Source organism: Boleophthalmus pectinirostris, unplaced genomic scaffold (genome assembly GCF_026225935.1).
Source record: "Boleophthalmus pectinirostris isolate CB_2022bp ecotype Guang Dong unplaced genomic scaffold, ASM2622593v1 HiC_scaffold_3, whole genome shotgun sequence".
Lineage (NCBI taxonomy): Eukaryota > Metazoa > Chordata > Actinopteri > Gobiiformes > Gobiidae > Boleophthalmus > Boleophthalmus pectinirostris.
In genome coordinates, this window is record NW_026571299.1 from 33,045,771 (window position 1) to 33,062,660 (window position 16,890).

The window sequence follows — 16,890 nt, forward strand, 5'->3', positions numbered from 1 at the left end:
GTTGTGCTTTAGGCTGTGTGCATAAGCTGTTGGATTTTCCTCCAGGGAGTCTGGGAGGGCCCCAATCCCAGCTCTTACAGAGAGACATCAGCACAAGTGCATTTTGTGTTGGACACTGGTGGAGTGTCACACTGGATCAAACGTCTTCACCTTCCCACGAGAGCATCCCCTCACTGGTAAGAGTCACACACTTTTTATAGTCCTTGTTTGTGTTGTGGGTCATTGCATGGGGATTCAAACATAATCTTATGATGATATTTAGATATAATGGCTATTGCTGAAAATAAAATTACTAAATTAACTAAATTACTGCTTTACCAAATCTAGATGTTGTCACAAAATCATTTTTGAATAGTTAACATTTAACCATTTTATTACTCTGTCACTAAACTGAAAAATTACTTGTCAGAGTTGTAATTTTGCACAAATATAAGACAATCATTCAGTTTATGTAGCACAAAACAAAAACAATGCTTTTTTTTGTTTTTTTATTTTTATTTTTATTAATGTTTTTTTGGGGTTTTTTTTTTGGAAATCAATAATTTACCATTTCATGAAAAAAATGTTTGAACATGTTTTTCTGACAAACCTTTCAGTAAACAACATAATAAAAAAAATAAAAAAAAGAAGAAGAAGAAGACAAGCTTCAGTTTCATCCAGCTGTAAATGTAATATTACGATTTCTTTTCGTCAAACTGCCATTTTTTTAAAAACCTGAAATGTAGAACTTTTGGGGCAGAAGCCAACAAACCAAACCCTATGCAAATTGAACAAACCCTTTAATTTATAATATTGTGCTCATTTCATTTTAGCATGGGGGTTTTGTGCTGACACCCTTATTCCCACGGGTAACAATAAGAAGGGAAAAATAATAATCTTCTGTTAACACTGGTAAACAGTCACGCCTGGATGTGCACACTTCTCAAACACAGCTTTCTGAAGGCACTAGTCACTCTGAGTGTGGAACCTCTCTCCAAAGCCCCACATGACCTTTCTATGTTGGATTGAAGTTGTGATGTGCCAAACTTTTGGGTTATCACTACTTATTAACTTAACCTAGTAAACACTCATCTAGCTTCTGACACAACTGACACAGCAATAATGATAAATGGCGAAATTCAGTTACTTAAAGCAAACACATTTAATAAAAACAAAATATAAAGCATGCTAAATCTATTAGCCTATCTCATAATATTAATCTTATGTAATCATTGCAAAATATTTGTTTCAATGTCAATGTCAATAATTTTTCTATTAGGCATGCACATGACTATTGTCTAATGACTAATATGGCTGTAGGGTGCACAGGTGTAGTGACTGCTCTGTTACTTTACACACTGTTTGCTAGACTCAGGCCATCTATTGTCATTTCATACCTGAAATATTAACTTTTGTTTCACATTGAGAGAAATTGTTTCCCTTCATCAGTTAATCGTGATAATTGTAATGTATTAATTTGTTCGAGTTATCCTTGATATGAAACCATCTCTGATCAAATAATCCTGGAGTTAAATGAGAATGAAACATGTTTCCCAGACTGCTTTTCCCATTGTTGTCAAATGCTGACTCTGCTGAGTAAATGGTGCAGCTCTAATACCGCTAAAATGAATATCATCGTCTTGACCAAACTCATTTAGAGATCAGTCACTTCCCTAATCCTTCTCTGTGGGGTGGGTGTGTTTGTGTCTCTTTCTTATGCCCCCTCTTCCTTTTGGAAAAGGGTAATATGGCTAAATTTGCCTTACTAATGGGCTTAGTGCAAGCTGTTACACAGTGGAGTTGACACACCACAACTGGGCCGGGATACCACTGGCTTTTCATCTGACTCCTGGTGGAGTCAAAGAAAGTGTGGTCCGCGGTTACGAGAAACTTGGAGATAAAAGCGCATTGGAAGAGGTTTTGCAGTGGGGGGTAAAGGCAAAGACTAGAAGTGAAATCTTTGTAAGAAGCAAGTCAGACAACTTATTCAAACTTGCCATACACTCCACTTAGATTATTTTACTTATAATTTTACTTAGTGCATCATATTGCATTAAGTATTGGGTTGACTCTTTATCACTTTCTCTACTGAAGGCAATAACTTTAATTTTTTTATCTGTAGTTGTTCATCTTGAACATGTGTTTTGTGAGTCTAAAATCACTTTTACTGTCTGTTGCTGATAACCCAGTGTTATTTAGCCGTGTGCCTTCCCATATCCCATCTGTGGCAGGAACACACACTGCCAGTTTGCCCTGAGATTACAACACTTGTTGCACTCCCATAAACGTCTATAAAGCAGCACTTACCATATCCTTGACATTTAAACACAGATCGTTCTACATTATCTAACTTGAATTTGATTAAAAAGCCCCCAGCTGACAGTGGAGACAGAAGGCTGCGGCCTCACTACGTTGAAAGAGCATGCAGGTGGCCAAGCTGGTTCAGGCTCCCAATACAAGTCACCTTCCCCGGAGAGTTGAGCTATTCTGGGGAAATGACCCTTAAATAAGAGATTGAGGCAGATTCATTTTGCCTTTAAACTCTTGGTGTGCAACTTTGTGTGTAACTTTCTTAAGGGTCATTGCTCAAGTATCTCTTTTAGGCTTTGGCATTCTAGAGGAGAAGCAAGCCACAGTCACTCAGTTTTAGTCATTGCTGTTTTGACTTCACACCCAGTCATGGAGTAGTGAACTCAAAAAGAACATCTTGATACATGTACGTCTTTTTCTTAGGTGGCAGTTATGTCAAATTCTGCCAGAAGTTTAGCAGACGTCTCACTGTATCGACCCCGAATGGCATTGACAGACGACTCCCTCACTCAGTTGGATCGTACCAGGTGGGACTTGGACAAGACCAAAGTCAATATGAACAGTGTGGAGCATACCAATGTCCCCAGTCTGTACCTGTCCTGCTTCGACATGCTACTCACACAGGACACTCAGTGTCTGGACAAAGTGTCAGAAGCATCTCCGACCTCAGCTTCGCCCATGACTCTGCTGGAGCTGAGAGACGAGCCCGAACAGTGTCCCATCATTGACAGCCAGGAGCAGGGACTGTCCCCCTGTGGCATGGAGGAGCAAGAGGAGGACCGCTCACTGGAGCAAGTGCAGAGTATGGTGGTGGGCGAGGTGCTCAAAGACATTGAAACGGCCTGCAAACTTCTCAACATTCCACCAGGTAATCTTCATCCTTTTCTAGTCCAGTCAGCACAGAGACAGACAAATTTTATAAACGCATATATCTTTGACAATATCAAACCATTTATTTTATGCATGATTGTATTATTATTTGATTTATTATTTATTATTATTTTATTAAGTTACAGATATAGGGGAGTAGACAAAAAATAGGTTTCATGTGGTCAAGAACAAGCAAATGAATTAATCTTGATGAGAGTATTAAAAAATGTAACTGTTCTCTTCAGTCTTATTCTCCTGATGACAGCCATATTTGTCAGCACCAGGATCTGCGTAATCCTGACCTTTGCATGCGTTCTGCCGCTCTATAACAGTGATGGCTCTGCCAATAGATGTGTACACAAGTCTTAAGGGTGAGGTCCCCGTTGCTGCTAAAGTCAACAGAGAAAGCAATTGGCATTGTGCACCTCTCTATGTCATAAACGCATACAACCCATGTAGGCATGGGTTGCTTTTCAAACACCATATAGTCTTAATTACTCTAATAACCCTAATCCTAGTCATAGTGCAGCTGGAAGAACTCTCATGGTTTATATTTCCTTTTCTCTAACAGACCCCTTTGAGTGGAATTCCAGTCATGTCCAGAAGTGGCTACTGTGGACAGAGCATCTCTACAGGTTGCCTAACGTAGGGAAGGTTTTCCAGGAGCTGTCAGGGAAAGACCTCTGCGACATGAGCGAAGAGGAGTTTCGACAGCGATCCCCCCACTGTGGAGACACACTACATGCTCATTTGGATATCTGGAAGTCAGGTATGGAACACCTGTATTATGATTAACCTTTACATTTGGGCACAGTAATTATATTGCAATATCTCTAATTATATTGTAATTATCTATTTTGCATACAGCTGCCTGGATGAAGGAAAGATGCACAGTGGCAGACACCAAAGGTATGTATCTCTATTCCTTCTGTTTAAGTAGATGAAATTTCTGAGATGGTAGCAGTGACATACATGCTGAATAAAATACAATGTATTTTTATTAATGTAATGTTAATAAACCAGTAATATTAATAATTATTATATAATCTTACATATGTAACTTGGAAGCTCTACACAGTATTAATCTTTCTTTAACATGACATGGTGAAATATAATTCTCACTTCTCTCCTACAGTGACTGTGGGGCTGTGGTCTGAGGCAGACTCTTCCTCCTCAGGACAGCCCATTCATCTGTGGCAGTTTCTAAAAGAACTTCTTCTAAAACCACACAACTATGGACGCTGTATCCGCTGGCTAAATAAAGAAAAAGGTACTACAACCAAATTGTTATAACATATATTTTTCAGGTCAAAATGGTGTTATAATGTTCTGTAATATAATGTGATTACCGTTCACCAGGTATTTTCAAAATAGAAGACTCGGCTCATGTGGCCAGACTCTGGGGCCTCCGGAAGAACAGACCTGCCATGAACTATGACAAGCTGAGCCGCTCCATCCGCCAGTACTACAAGAAGGGCATCATCCGCAAACCAGATGTGTCCCAGAGACTGGTGTACCAGTTTGTCCACCCAGTGTGAGGGACGAGGTACAACATGAAAGACTCTGAGAGGAGGGAGGGATCAAGAATGCACTGATCAACGAAAATGTAGATATAGATATACTGTATAGTATATTTTATAGTAAAAAGACATTTCAAATAGACCAAAGATGCTGAAGTGCCACTGATGTAAGCCTGTATACGAATACTTAATGGCTTTGGCTGAATACCTTTTTAATCATAGTTGTAGTAATTGCAATATTGCAATTGAACACCAATCAATTAAAACATTATGGGAAAGTGAATAATGTGGTACAAAGTAATTACACATATACTGTATTATAGATATAATACACACACACACACACACACACATATATATATATATATATATATATATACATATATATATATATATACTATATATATATATATATATATATATATATATATATATATATATATATATATATATATATATATATATATATATATATATATATACTGTAAATCATAAAATCAGTCCAATAAAAATCTATCTTGAAATACATCTTACTTAAATGTGTTGAATCAACATATACAGTTTTCACTTTTGAAACTGAACTACATTAATTATGTTTTCTACAACTTGGTAATGTGTGTTTGTATTCACAGTCTGAACTACAATGATGGATCACTGCTACAGTGATTCATCATAGTGTAGAGAACTAGCACAGTTGGAGTTTTCTGGCTGAATTTTCCTCACACTAAGATGAAGGGGGCAGGGCTTTCCTGTGCATGTGTAAAACACTGAAGCTATTTTAGGACATATACAAACACAACCACACAGGTAAAAATACTGCCTTTCTGATTCTTGTTTTCCTTTGGGTAAATCTTGACTCTCCCTCGCTTATCAAGAGAGGTAATTACTGTGACATCAGAGCTGCAGGAGCGTCGCCCATAGGCATTTGTGTTTATCTCTGCATTACATCTCAACCATGATATCCGTTTGTTTAAGAACCAGTTTTTCTTCTTCAGAATTGGGGCAATGATTATTAGATTGCTTCCTTTTTGGGTTTGGTTCTCACTGGTAAAAACACTCAGCTATCTCTGATCAACCAATACAAAGCAGGGCACTTTCCTAATAAATTTTATGATATTTTTACATTGATTGGGTTTAATTTGATACAACCCTGCTTTATGTAATTTTATAATACTTCTTTGTACTGAGGTGTGCCTAAAGGAAGATCCATTATTTGTTTTCTGTTCTTTAATATTGAATGTGCATCTACCTGTTACCTTTGATGAGGTACAAGTGTGAACATATGATCACGGAATGCTTATTAAATCCACTTATATTTCTAATCTTTCTTTTGTCATTATTATTATTTCTTATTTTCCAATGTGCAAAGTTTCAAACTAATTTAACAAAATCTGTCAGATATCAATCCAATTACTTCTTTTATGAGAAACAATATAACAATGTAGTCCTAGAATTACAGAAACTATTGATACTGCAGAGACTCAATGTATTACAGTTATTTCAGTTTTGTGATCATACTTGCAATTGAATATACTGAATATTAGTGTACTAACGGTAAAAGTGACGTGGAAGCAGCTTCTGTATTCTGTGAGGTAACTGTTGTACCTCACCCACTTCCTTCAAAAACCACTGTCTGGATTAACATCCACACGGCAACTAAGGCTGTTTTTAAATCTGATGACTAATTTCCTTTCACATTTGCATAAAATTGCTGTAAGGCATTTGCAGTTATTATTATATGTCAATTATGTTGTGTTATGTATAACACCGTAACTTGAGCAAATGTATTCACTTGTCTAACTGCCTAACTTCTTCTTTGAGAGGTGTGCACCAAACTAGGACTAAACCAGGATTAAACCACATACAACTGATACATGTTAAACTGATCTTGATTCTGGATTTGCACACCACATCAGAATGTGGACGAAATTTGGAACTAAAGATGGACTTTAATAAAACCAAACTAAGTCTGAACTGAATCAGGATTTCAGGATTCAAGTAAAACTAAATTATGACATCATCTGGATTTCATCAGGCATCTACTTTTAGGGCATATTGATTGAGGTAAATGGCATATATATATATATATATATATATATATATATATATATATATATATATATATATATATATATATATATATATATATATATATATATATATATATATATATATATATATATATATATATATACACACATATATACATATATATATATATATACACACACACACACATATATAATCATTTTGTAGCTCTTTTGTAAATAGGAAAAACATTAATTCTGAGATGTCAATATGAAGCTTCTTTTGCAGTTTACTCACGTAAGTGTTTTCACATAGAAATAAGGCATTTTATGTCCCAATTTTTGGGACATTCAAAACAGAAACATGAAAAGAGCAGGTTTTAAATTTCTTTCTTTCTTCTTGTTGTTGTCATATAAGATACAAAGGAGATTTTGGATATCTTATAAAGTATTTGAGAAAACTAGGTCTGACTGAAACTCTGCCTAAAAATTCAGATTTCACTTCATTTTTTACAGTTAAAACTTTAATAAATCAGAACTGGAACTAGGGAAGGCCTCGTTGTTCTTCTGCAGCTGCGTGCGCTCTTTTTGTGTCAGTTTATGCCAATCTTTACTCCATGATATACAAATAACTTATAGAGAAATTATCAGCCTAGACATTTATTTCTAAAGACGATGGGAAAAAAAAAAAATGCAGTAGACTGTTAGTTTGCAGTGACCTATGCTCTTTGAACCTTTAACTTCTCAAAACATTTGTGAAACTCAAGTGGAGGTGTTTTTTTTACATCCGCCTTGCCCTTCTATCTTGTACAATAATCAGAATATAGGGCTGTTTCCACCTGCAGAGCACCAGACTGCAGAGAGATAAAACAAAATAGAGGTGCACACTTTCCGAAAGATCTCACCACTGGCTTTTTCCAGTGTAAAACCAAGACAGTTCAGACTATATTAAATGAATACTGATTTAGCAGTATAGATTTTACCCATTAGTATAAGATTCATACAGCCATTATTTCCATGATTATTGTATGTACAAAAAACAAACAAAGAATTGAATTACAAAATATTAAACATTGTTATCATCTTAAGCAGGGATTTTTATATTAATTTGGCATAATAATACAGACTCAGTTATAATGTGTGACACAGGATTTTTTACAGCTAAAGTAATGACTGAATTGGAATATTTAATGTTATAAATAAACAAACATTAATCAAATATTTTACCTTTTGCTCAGTAAGTTTTAAATAAGGGGAAAACACCACCCACCTTATATGAAAGGAAACACCATTGCTGTGAATTATTTCTTTATTTAGCTATTTTTATTCACACTTGCATACATGGAGTTTTAGTACTATATATTTCAAACAATCACAAATGACACAACAATACACACAATAGCACAAAACTGTTTTCTGTTGTTTTTGACAGTTCAGTTGTATTTCCATTGTTCACTGCGGTGCATTTGTGGTTTTTGCTTGTTCCTTTAGATGTTTCCAGGGTGAATCAGATCTATGATAAGCAATTAAAGAACTGAGAATAGATCATTACGTCACACATCTAAATACATTACAGGGCTGAGGTATGAACACTTTGGTGTTCATACAGGAAGCATCAGCTGCCTGTGCTGTTTGAACACTGAACATGTGGTTTCTCAAGTTTGTCACATTAAGTTGTATCCTTTATGCACTAACAAGAAATTCAGATGCTGTTTCTTGCGGAAAAGGTAAGTTTATTTAACTAAACATTACTGAAACAGTGGTATTTAAACCTCTATATTACCATTGTTGTAAAGACATTAAAATACATTCAGCTATGCAGTAAGCAGTGTAAGTGTTGGGGCATTGTAACAATATTATTATTATTTTCTAATGCAATTAAAAAGTAATTATGACTTGATATTGGTACTTGTCATGTAAAATTCCATAAAATTTTCACTTCTCGCTCGCAATTGTTACCTGATATTAAACATTATGTCACTTTTCTGCCTGGGGTCCACAACATGGACATTCTTACTATGAGCGGGTGCTCTTAGTATGAATGCTCCTCAATAATAAGATCACATTTATTAACTGCTCTGGTGACACCACAGGCCTTTGCTTGTCTCGAGGAAGTTGAATTTCCATTTAATGTCAAACCATAGAACATTTAAGGCTAAAAAAAAAAAGTGGAGACAAGCTGGAAGTGTATCCTCCGCTATAAAGTTGTTAATGTTTAAGTATGTGAATATATGAATTAGTGCTGTCATGCGATTAAAAAAATTGAGAGATTAATTAATTATGATCTGTAATTAATTAATCTAATTAATCTCATTTTAATCTCACCTAAAAATTGCTGAGAAAAGCCTTCAATTTGAGGTATTTTCATTTAAATTCATTATTACATTATTGTGGCAGATCAAAAGACTAATATAGATTTAAAAAAGTGACTTTATAAAGTCATTTATTGTTTAACAAATCTCTCCAATTTGGCTGTTGAGCCCAAGTCTCCATGAATAAGAAACTGTTTGTTGTAAAGTAGCAAAGACGAGGAAATCTGAACATAATAACTTTTGTCTACTTAAAGACAATAAAAAGTCCAGTCTTTCCTTAACCATATTAAAAATATTATTGATAGAGAAATGCTTTATATATGAGATCACTGGTTTTAGTCCTTGTTTAGACCTGGTTTAGACCTACTTTAGTCCTAGTTTAGTCCTGGAATGGATTAATCCTGGTTTTAGTCCTGGTGTTAGTTCTGGTTTAGTTCTGGTTTAGTCCTGGTTTAGACCTGGTTTAGTCCTGGTGTTTTAGTCCTGGTGTTAGTCCTGGTGTTAGTCCCGGTTTAGTCCTGGTTTAGAGCTGGTTTAGACCTGGTTTTAGTTCTGGTTTTAGTTCTGGTTTAGTCCTGGTTTAGACCTGGTTTAGACCTGGTTTTAGTTCTGGTTTTAGTTCTGGTTTAGTCCTGGTTTAGACCTGGTTTAGACCTGGTTTTAGTTCTGGTTTTAGTTCTGGTTTAGTCCTGGTTTAGACCTGGTTTAGACCTGGTTTTAGTTCTGTTTTAGTCCTTGTTTAGACCTGGTTTAGACCTACTTTAGTCCTGGAATGGATTAATCCTGGTTTTAGTCCTGGTGTTAGTTCTGGTTTAGTTCTGGTTTAGTCCTGGTTTAGACCTGGTTTAGTCCTGGTGTTTTAGTCCTGGTGTTAGTCCTGGTGTTAGTCCCGGTTTAGTCCTGGTTTAGAGCTGGTTTAGACCTGGTTTTAGTTCTGGTTTTAGTTCTGGTTTAGTCCTGGTTTAGACCTGGTTTAGACCTGGTTTTAGTTCTGGTTTTAGTTCTGGTTTAGTCCTGGTTTAGACCTGGTTTAGACCTGGTTTTAGTTCTGGTTTTAGTTCTGGTTTAGTCCTGGTTTAGACCTGGTTTAGACCTGGTTTTAGTTCTGTTTTAGTCCTTGTTTAGACCTGGTTTAGACCTACTTTAGTCCTAGTTTAGTCCTGGAATGGATTAATCCTGGTTTTAGTCCTGGTGTTAGTTCTGGTTTAGTTCTGGTTTAGTCCTGGTTTAGACCTGGTTTAGTCCTGGTGTTTTAGTCCTGGTGTTAGTCCTGGTGTTAGTCCCGGTTTAGTCCTGGTTTAGAGCTGGTTTAGACCTGGTTTTAGTTCTGGTTTTAGTTCTGGTTTAGTCCTGGTTTAGACCTGGTTTAGACCTGGTTTTAGTTCTGGTTTTAGTTCTGGTTTAGTCCTGGTTTAGACCTGGTTTTAGTTCTGGTTTTAGTTCTGGTTTAGTCCTGGTTTAGACCTGGTTTAGTCCTGGTTTTAGTCTTGGTGTTAGTTCTGGTTTAGAGGCGCACAGGAGGAAGCGCGGTTTTACGCAGCGTACGCGAGAAAACACGATCCACACGCGGCTCACGGGAGCACGTCGGTGTCCGCGCAGTGTCTACGGAAGGAAACGTGGTCCGCGCGTTCTCAGGTTAATGACGATGATGAAGGTGTGTGTTTGTGTGTGTGTTTGTGTGTGTTTGTGTGTGTGTCCCCTCATGTGGCAGGTCACTATAGGACAGTAGTGCAGACATCATGAGCCTATGCAGGTTGTTTTCAGGCGATATTATATTTGTTATTTTCTTTTATATTTCACGTCGGGAGAATAATTTCCAAGACACGAATGTGTTTTTACCTGTGCACTGCTGCCTCTGTTCTACTGGCTCTTCGACCTCGTCCATTGTGCGACTGACGCTGCCAACGTTAACATGACGTTTACTTACGCTGTTACTGCGCGCGTTTTGTGTGGCTTTCCGGCAATGAGTGGAATTACCGAAATAAAAAAATGTATAAATGTATTTTGTGTGTGTGTGTGTTGTTGTCCCAACAACACGTAAAAACAGTTTTTATAATAAAGCAACTCGCATACAGAAACACTAAAGTTAGAGATTAAAAATGAGATTAACGCGATTAAAAAACATAACGCGCTAAATATGACTGTAATTAATTAATCGCAATTAACGCGATAATTTGACACCCCTAATATGAATACAGTGATACTGCAAAACGAAAAAAAACGATCTAAGCCAGATACCATCAGTCACACCTAAGACCACACTGAGATCAACTGATGTTTTTTTTTTATATGTATAAGTATTTACAATGATAATTATGGACTTTCCAACACTCTCTCTAATAAATACTTGTAATCTACAAATATAAATCTGGTTTATGTTTGTCATTTTATAGGCCAAATGCTATATGGCGGAACATGTGTTCCTTGCCCAAATGGTTTCTACCAACCTGAGAAAACCACGTCCCAGTCTTGTGAAGCGTGTCGAAAATGTCATGAAAGTAAGTCCTTATTTGCATATATTGTTTCTGAAATGACACATGTGGACACCTTTTTATTGATTCTTGTTCTAGGCAAGGGGAGTTCTATTTTGAGAAACTGCACATCAGAAGAAAACACCATATGCAAATGTAAAAGCAATTTTGTTGCCCAAGAAGATGACTCATCCACTTGTAAATGTCGCCCTGAGTTTACTCAACAAAGTAATGGTATGTTCTTTGTTTTTTATGTGCTTGTTTTTGCTATTTAAGCTCATTATTCATGATACTATTAAACTTTGATAACTCTGATTCTGGCTTGACATAAGATGAATTGTTTGGCTTTTGATATTTGTGACTTGAGTAATGTTAAATTAGCTGGGACACAGGCCTTCACAATAATATAACTGCTAATACTCTAACTAAATTGTGATGAGAAAGGTTTTTCAGTCTATTCCCTTTTGTTAATATATATTTTTCATTCATATATTATTCCGCAAATAAATACATACATATACTTTAAGACTAATAAATTCAGACTTGCTTTTGACACAGTTTAGACAATTTCTTAAACACTTGCGTTTCAAATTACAGTCCTACTTTTGAACTGACAGAGAAGAAATTGCGAAGTATCTGCACCATCCATTAAAGCTTAGTTAGTTAGTTAGTTAGTTTAGTTTATTTGTCACAAACACAAATGCAAGTAGTGCAGTGAGATGTGAAATTCTCCAACAGCATGAAAACATTTATATCCATTTGGTGTTTGCTGATTAACTAATTAGAATGCTCAGATATTGAAAGGTAAAGGGGATGAGAAGGATTGGATCAAGCACTGCATTTAACCCCAATTCACTCAGATTCACTCCACAACCAGTCAAGATATGGGACCACCTTTCAGTGAGATAAGAGTGCGTTCCACATACCATCAGTGCTGCATTCAGCTAGAATTTTGTGTTTATTATCATTATTATTATTATTATTATTATTATTATTATTATTATTATTATTATTATTATTATTATTACACAACAAAAACAACAACAATAATAATAATCAGCATAATAATCACTTTTAAATGGCCTCCACTGACAAACTGTTTTCATTTTTACAGAGTGTGTGAAAAAGAAAAAAAAAAAACCAAATATCAACTACAGCAACTATACATGACCTGACCACTGTGGCCTCCCTATGGACACAAGGGGGGGCTACAACTCAAGAACCTACTATAACCAATATCACTACCACCACTGATCATAAGGGGCTTCCAGTCACAACTAAAGAAAGGACGAGTGATTCACAATTCTCCAGGATTGGTAAAATATCACAACAATAGTAAAAATAAATCATTTGCTAATAGTTCATTAATTAGGCTCATATAATTCTTGTATCTTGTAATTCTTGTAATCTTAATTCAAGATCTTTTTTTTTTTTTTTTTTTTTTTTTTAAATATAATTTTGTGAAAACTATAAGCAAGATATAGGTTATAGGATTATAGGTGCAATAAAATATATATGTTTTATGGTAGTGATGTGCTTGTTTCACAGTATGGTATCTATCGCCAAATGCCATCAGGCCTTGTTACATGCCAGGTCTGTGGAGCGGCAAACCTACTGATAGAATACATGTTTTTCAAGATATGTTTTGCAATAAAAACATCAGTATGGAATAAATAAATCAGTAATTTTAATGCTATACAATGGAACATTCCAGCCAAATAATACAATTTTCACAATGACAAGCATGCGGCAGACTCTCCATCAGAAAAGTTACATAGTGTATCTTTTATTTCTGTTTGTTCAGCATTTGTTTATATTTTTGCAGGTGTGGGCCTTGTGTTTGTGATTGTTGCAATACTGATACTGACAGCTTTAATCAGCAAACACATTATATTATCACGCCTAAAGAGGAGACCAGAGCAACGTATGTACACAAATCATTTCATTTACTTATGAACAAAAAGACATTAAAAAGCCTTAATATAAAAATTATATTACAGCAAGAGATAACTCGTTTCGAATCCCAGTGGAGGAAAGTGGAGACGGCAGCCATGACTCTCTGAAACAAAACCAAGAGGAACCGTGAAAGGAACAGAACAAAAACTCTTTAAGTCTTGAACAGTGTCAGACAAACACACTTTTAGTTAGCCTTAATAAAGCATGAACAAAGACTTAATCCATACTGAATAAATAGTTTTTAAAGAATGATCCAGGCTTAGTAACTAATACCTCAACCATAACTCCTGACCTCTTAATTAAGCTTAAATCATTGTTAATAAACTACATTCTTTAAATCTTTGTTCATGAGTTTTTAAGGTTAATTAAGGTGTAGTTATTATGGAGCGGTATCAAGAGTTATATTGACCTTTGTTTGATTGGACATCTTGAGTGAATCCTTCTGTGTTTTGATAGAGAGCCAGCATTGTAACCTACCAACAAAATTTTATGAACTGTGAAATTTTTATGCTGTTTTATTTTTGGGAAAATTGTATGTTTTATTTTATATTTTATGTCATATTTACTTATCTTTAAGAAATGTTATGCATTTGTGATGGCATGTTTCTGTCTTGCTGCTTTTTCTAAATTTTGATACCAGGGCAAGTGACATTTTACTGAGAATTAAACCTTTACTTATATTATGCTGATATTGATGTTCTTGCCTTGGGGGTGGCCTGACTGTGAACAAAACTTCTATATTTGATTGTTGTTCAGGGACTTCCCTTTTAAACAAATATTCCTTCACTCACATATTTCCTGTCATGTTTTGAGTTGAGTGCACATTTGGAAACAGTGACGTCAGTACCATGAAGTTTCATAGTTCACTGCAAATTTTCCCCACAGCAGTTAGAGAAGGTTCTTATTGTATTATTTGAGTTTCATTCATATTCAATAAATGCATACTCCTCTCAAGACACCCAATATGGTGGTAAGCCACAGCAGCCCGTGGGTAGACTGATGGAAGCGAGGCTGCCAATCTGCACCAGCAGCACCTCTGACCACCGCCAGGAGTCGCACAACACATCCATTGATACTGTGTGATGACATCACACTGGAGGTCTTCCACATGTATCTGTATCTGATGGAGTGTTTAGCAGTTACCATGTTGACACAATGTGTACATTACCAAGAAAAAAAGTGTTTAGATTATGTGAAAATGCAAGAAAAAATACAAAATGGATTTAACCAGCACATTTTCAGGAGCCTGTGATCAATATGACTGTTCATGGTCCTGTTGTAGATGTTTGATTTTCAAGATGAGGGTGACTGCTGAAGAACTGTTGGTTGATGCTGGCAAGCTTGTGACTGTAATGTTCTTTGAGATGGATTTGTTTTACAGCCCAAAATCAACTATTGTAGTTTCTATTAAGTCAGTTCTTTATGGTTAGATTGTTATTGTTGTTAAAATGAAACTCAGATTAAAATCTAACAGGCCTTTGATAGAGCAGTTCTTACAGTTAGCCTCACACCCCAAGGGAATGTTGAAGACATTAGCTGCAAAGTCTCAATACTAGGTAAGGTGAGTGACAGAATGCCAGTATGCACTAGAGTCACATGGCACCCCACTGTGGCAACTGGAACTCCCAGCAGTCTTCTAACACTATCCAGGCCCGACCCTGTTCACCTTCCGAGAGTTGATGAGATCAGGCATTCTTTGTATTAAGGCAGGCTTAATACATTACCCATATATCTAGTACTTTGTTCCCATTTTGATGTGGGGCCTATTCCATTTGAGTTCATAATTAGGAAGTACAGATACAAGACTCCATTATTAACCTACTATATTTTCTGAAATAGCTAATCTGTATTCATTCATTTTCCTCTTTTCCACCTAAGTACCACATGACAAAATGTTTGTCTTTCCAAGTACCACAGGTTTTAAATCAGGCTTGATAGTTGATAGTTCTATGGACTAGGGCTGAATCAGGGCTATATAGGACTACATCATTGCTACAGTAGTGGATAAAAGTGGATAAAGTAGCTTATAAGACTTGTAAAGGACCTATATATATATATATATATATATATATATATATATATATATATATATATATATATATATATATATATATATATATATATATATATATATATATATATATATATATATATATATATATATATATATATATATATAGTGGCGACCCCAGGTCTGGCTTCAGGGGGAGGCCCCGGTGATGCCAGTCCAAGTGACATTACTGGCCTAGTTCTTGTTCTGCTCATAAGGTGCTTCTGAGCGGCTCTTCGGCTAACCTGTCCCCAAGGACCTGTTTGCCTTGGGTGACCCTACCAGGAGCATAAATCCCCCAACAACATAGCTCAGGTAGGTAGGTAGCAGTTTAAGGAGGGGATATAATAATATAAAATATAAATAAATTATTATTATAAATATAATAAATATAATAAAATAGTAAATATTGTACTTCTGATGAATTTCAACATAATCACTTTCTCTTTACCACTGCCATCAAGAGTATGCAAACACGTACCCACTATATTCAAATACTGCATCATCAGCTTAACATCTGTCTCCCACACGACCACACGAAGTCTGAGTATGTGTGTGTGTGGGATGGTGGTTAAGAGAAGTGTAACTGCTGACGTTACACTGTTTGTGACATCATTATAATCGTCATTAAGGAGTTTACCACATATACTAGAGGTAAAACTATGAAGGTTAAAGCTCAGTGCAAAATGTCATGAGCATAGGGACTAATCTGCAGATTTTGAGCTATGTAGTTTCATGTTTGTTTTCAGGTTGATAGGAAAAAGCCCGCACCAAATTAAAATAAAAGTCAGAATTTGACATATTGAGACTTTTTAGTTTTAGCCTGACAATTGATTCATCTTTTGTTTCATTTATTATAAGATATTTATTTAACAAACATTTATTTTTATTTTATTTTAATTTTACTAGATTTCTCATTTACTATTTGAAATGCTGCTTTAATATGTAATAATATTTCCAATATCTTCTAGGAACCACTTGACTCACCACAATAATATCATCATGTTCAAAACACGCTTACTGTAAATCATCAAATGAGTCATTCATCTGCTACTCTTCAGCTATTTCATTGTAACTGTAGAAGAGATCACAATAAACTAATACAAAGCTAGATATCTGTTGTTTGCAGCATTTATAACATCCCAATGCAATAATGTGAATGAGCATTATATATTTAGAGACAAAATTATTTAGATTGGCATTTTCATAGTAATTATATTAACTTTTCTGGTTAATACCTATTTGTTTCCATGTTTTTAGCTTGCCTGGAATGTTTCACTGTATGGCACCTGTCTATCTATCTATCTATCTATCTATCTATCTATCTATCTATCTATCTATCTATCTATCTATCTATCTATCTATCTATCTATCTATCTATCTATCTGTCTATCT

The 16,890-nt window shown here is 35.5% G+C and overlaps 1 protein-coding gene and 1 long non-coding RNA gene across 2 annotated transcripts; both read left to right on the forward strand.

The window, feature by feature from the left end:
• LOC110168685 (SAM pointed domain-containing Ets transcription factor-like) lies at positions 1–4,934 on the forward strand. The gene is made up of 6 exons (XM_020934161.2): positions 1–176; positions 2,713–3,157; positions 3,731–3,928; positions 4,027–4,068; positions 4,295–4,429; positions 4,519–4,934. The coding sequence occupies exons 2-6, from the start codon at positions 2,722–2,724 to the stop codon at positions 4,695–4,697; spliced, it is 990 nt and encodes a 329-aa protein (XP_020789820.2). The 5' UTR covers positions 1–176; positions 2,713–2,721; the 3' UTR covers positions 4,698–4,934.
• A 3,364-nt stretch (positions 4,935–8,298) lies between these two features.
• On the forward strand, positions 8,299–14,235 carry LOC110168682 (uncharacterized). Its single transcript, XR_008633151.1, has 6 exons — positions 8,299–8,433; positions 11,412–11,516; positions 11,589–11,723; positions 12,604–12,805; positions 13,315–13,413; positions 13,490–14,235. It is a non-coding gene; the product is annotated as an uncharacterized LOC110168682 (long non-coding RNA).
• Positions 14,236–16,890: the final 2,655 nt, after the last annotated feature.

What these genes read in the sequence shown, in the direction of transcription:
- LOC110168685 (XM_020934161.2), top strand. Translation starts at nt 2,722, where the DNA reads ATGTCAAATTCTGCCAGAAGTTTAGCAGACGTCTCACTGTATCGACCC. An exon ending in CACAGTGGCAGACACCAAAG is followed by an intron (nt 4,069 to 4,294) that starts GTATGTATCTCT and finishes TCTCTCCTACAG; the next exon opens with TGACTGTGGGGCTGTGGTCT. An exon ending in CTGGCTAAATAAAGAAAAAG is followed by an intron (nt 4,430 to 4,518) that starts GTACTACAACCA and finishes ACCGTTCACCAG; the next exon opens with GTATTTTCAAAATAGAAGAC.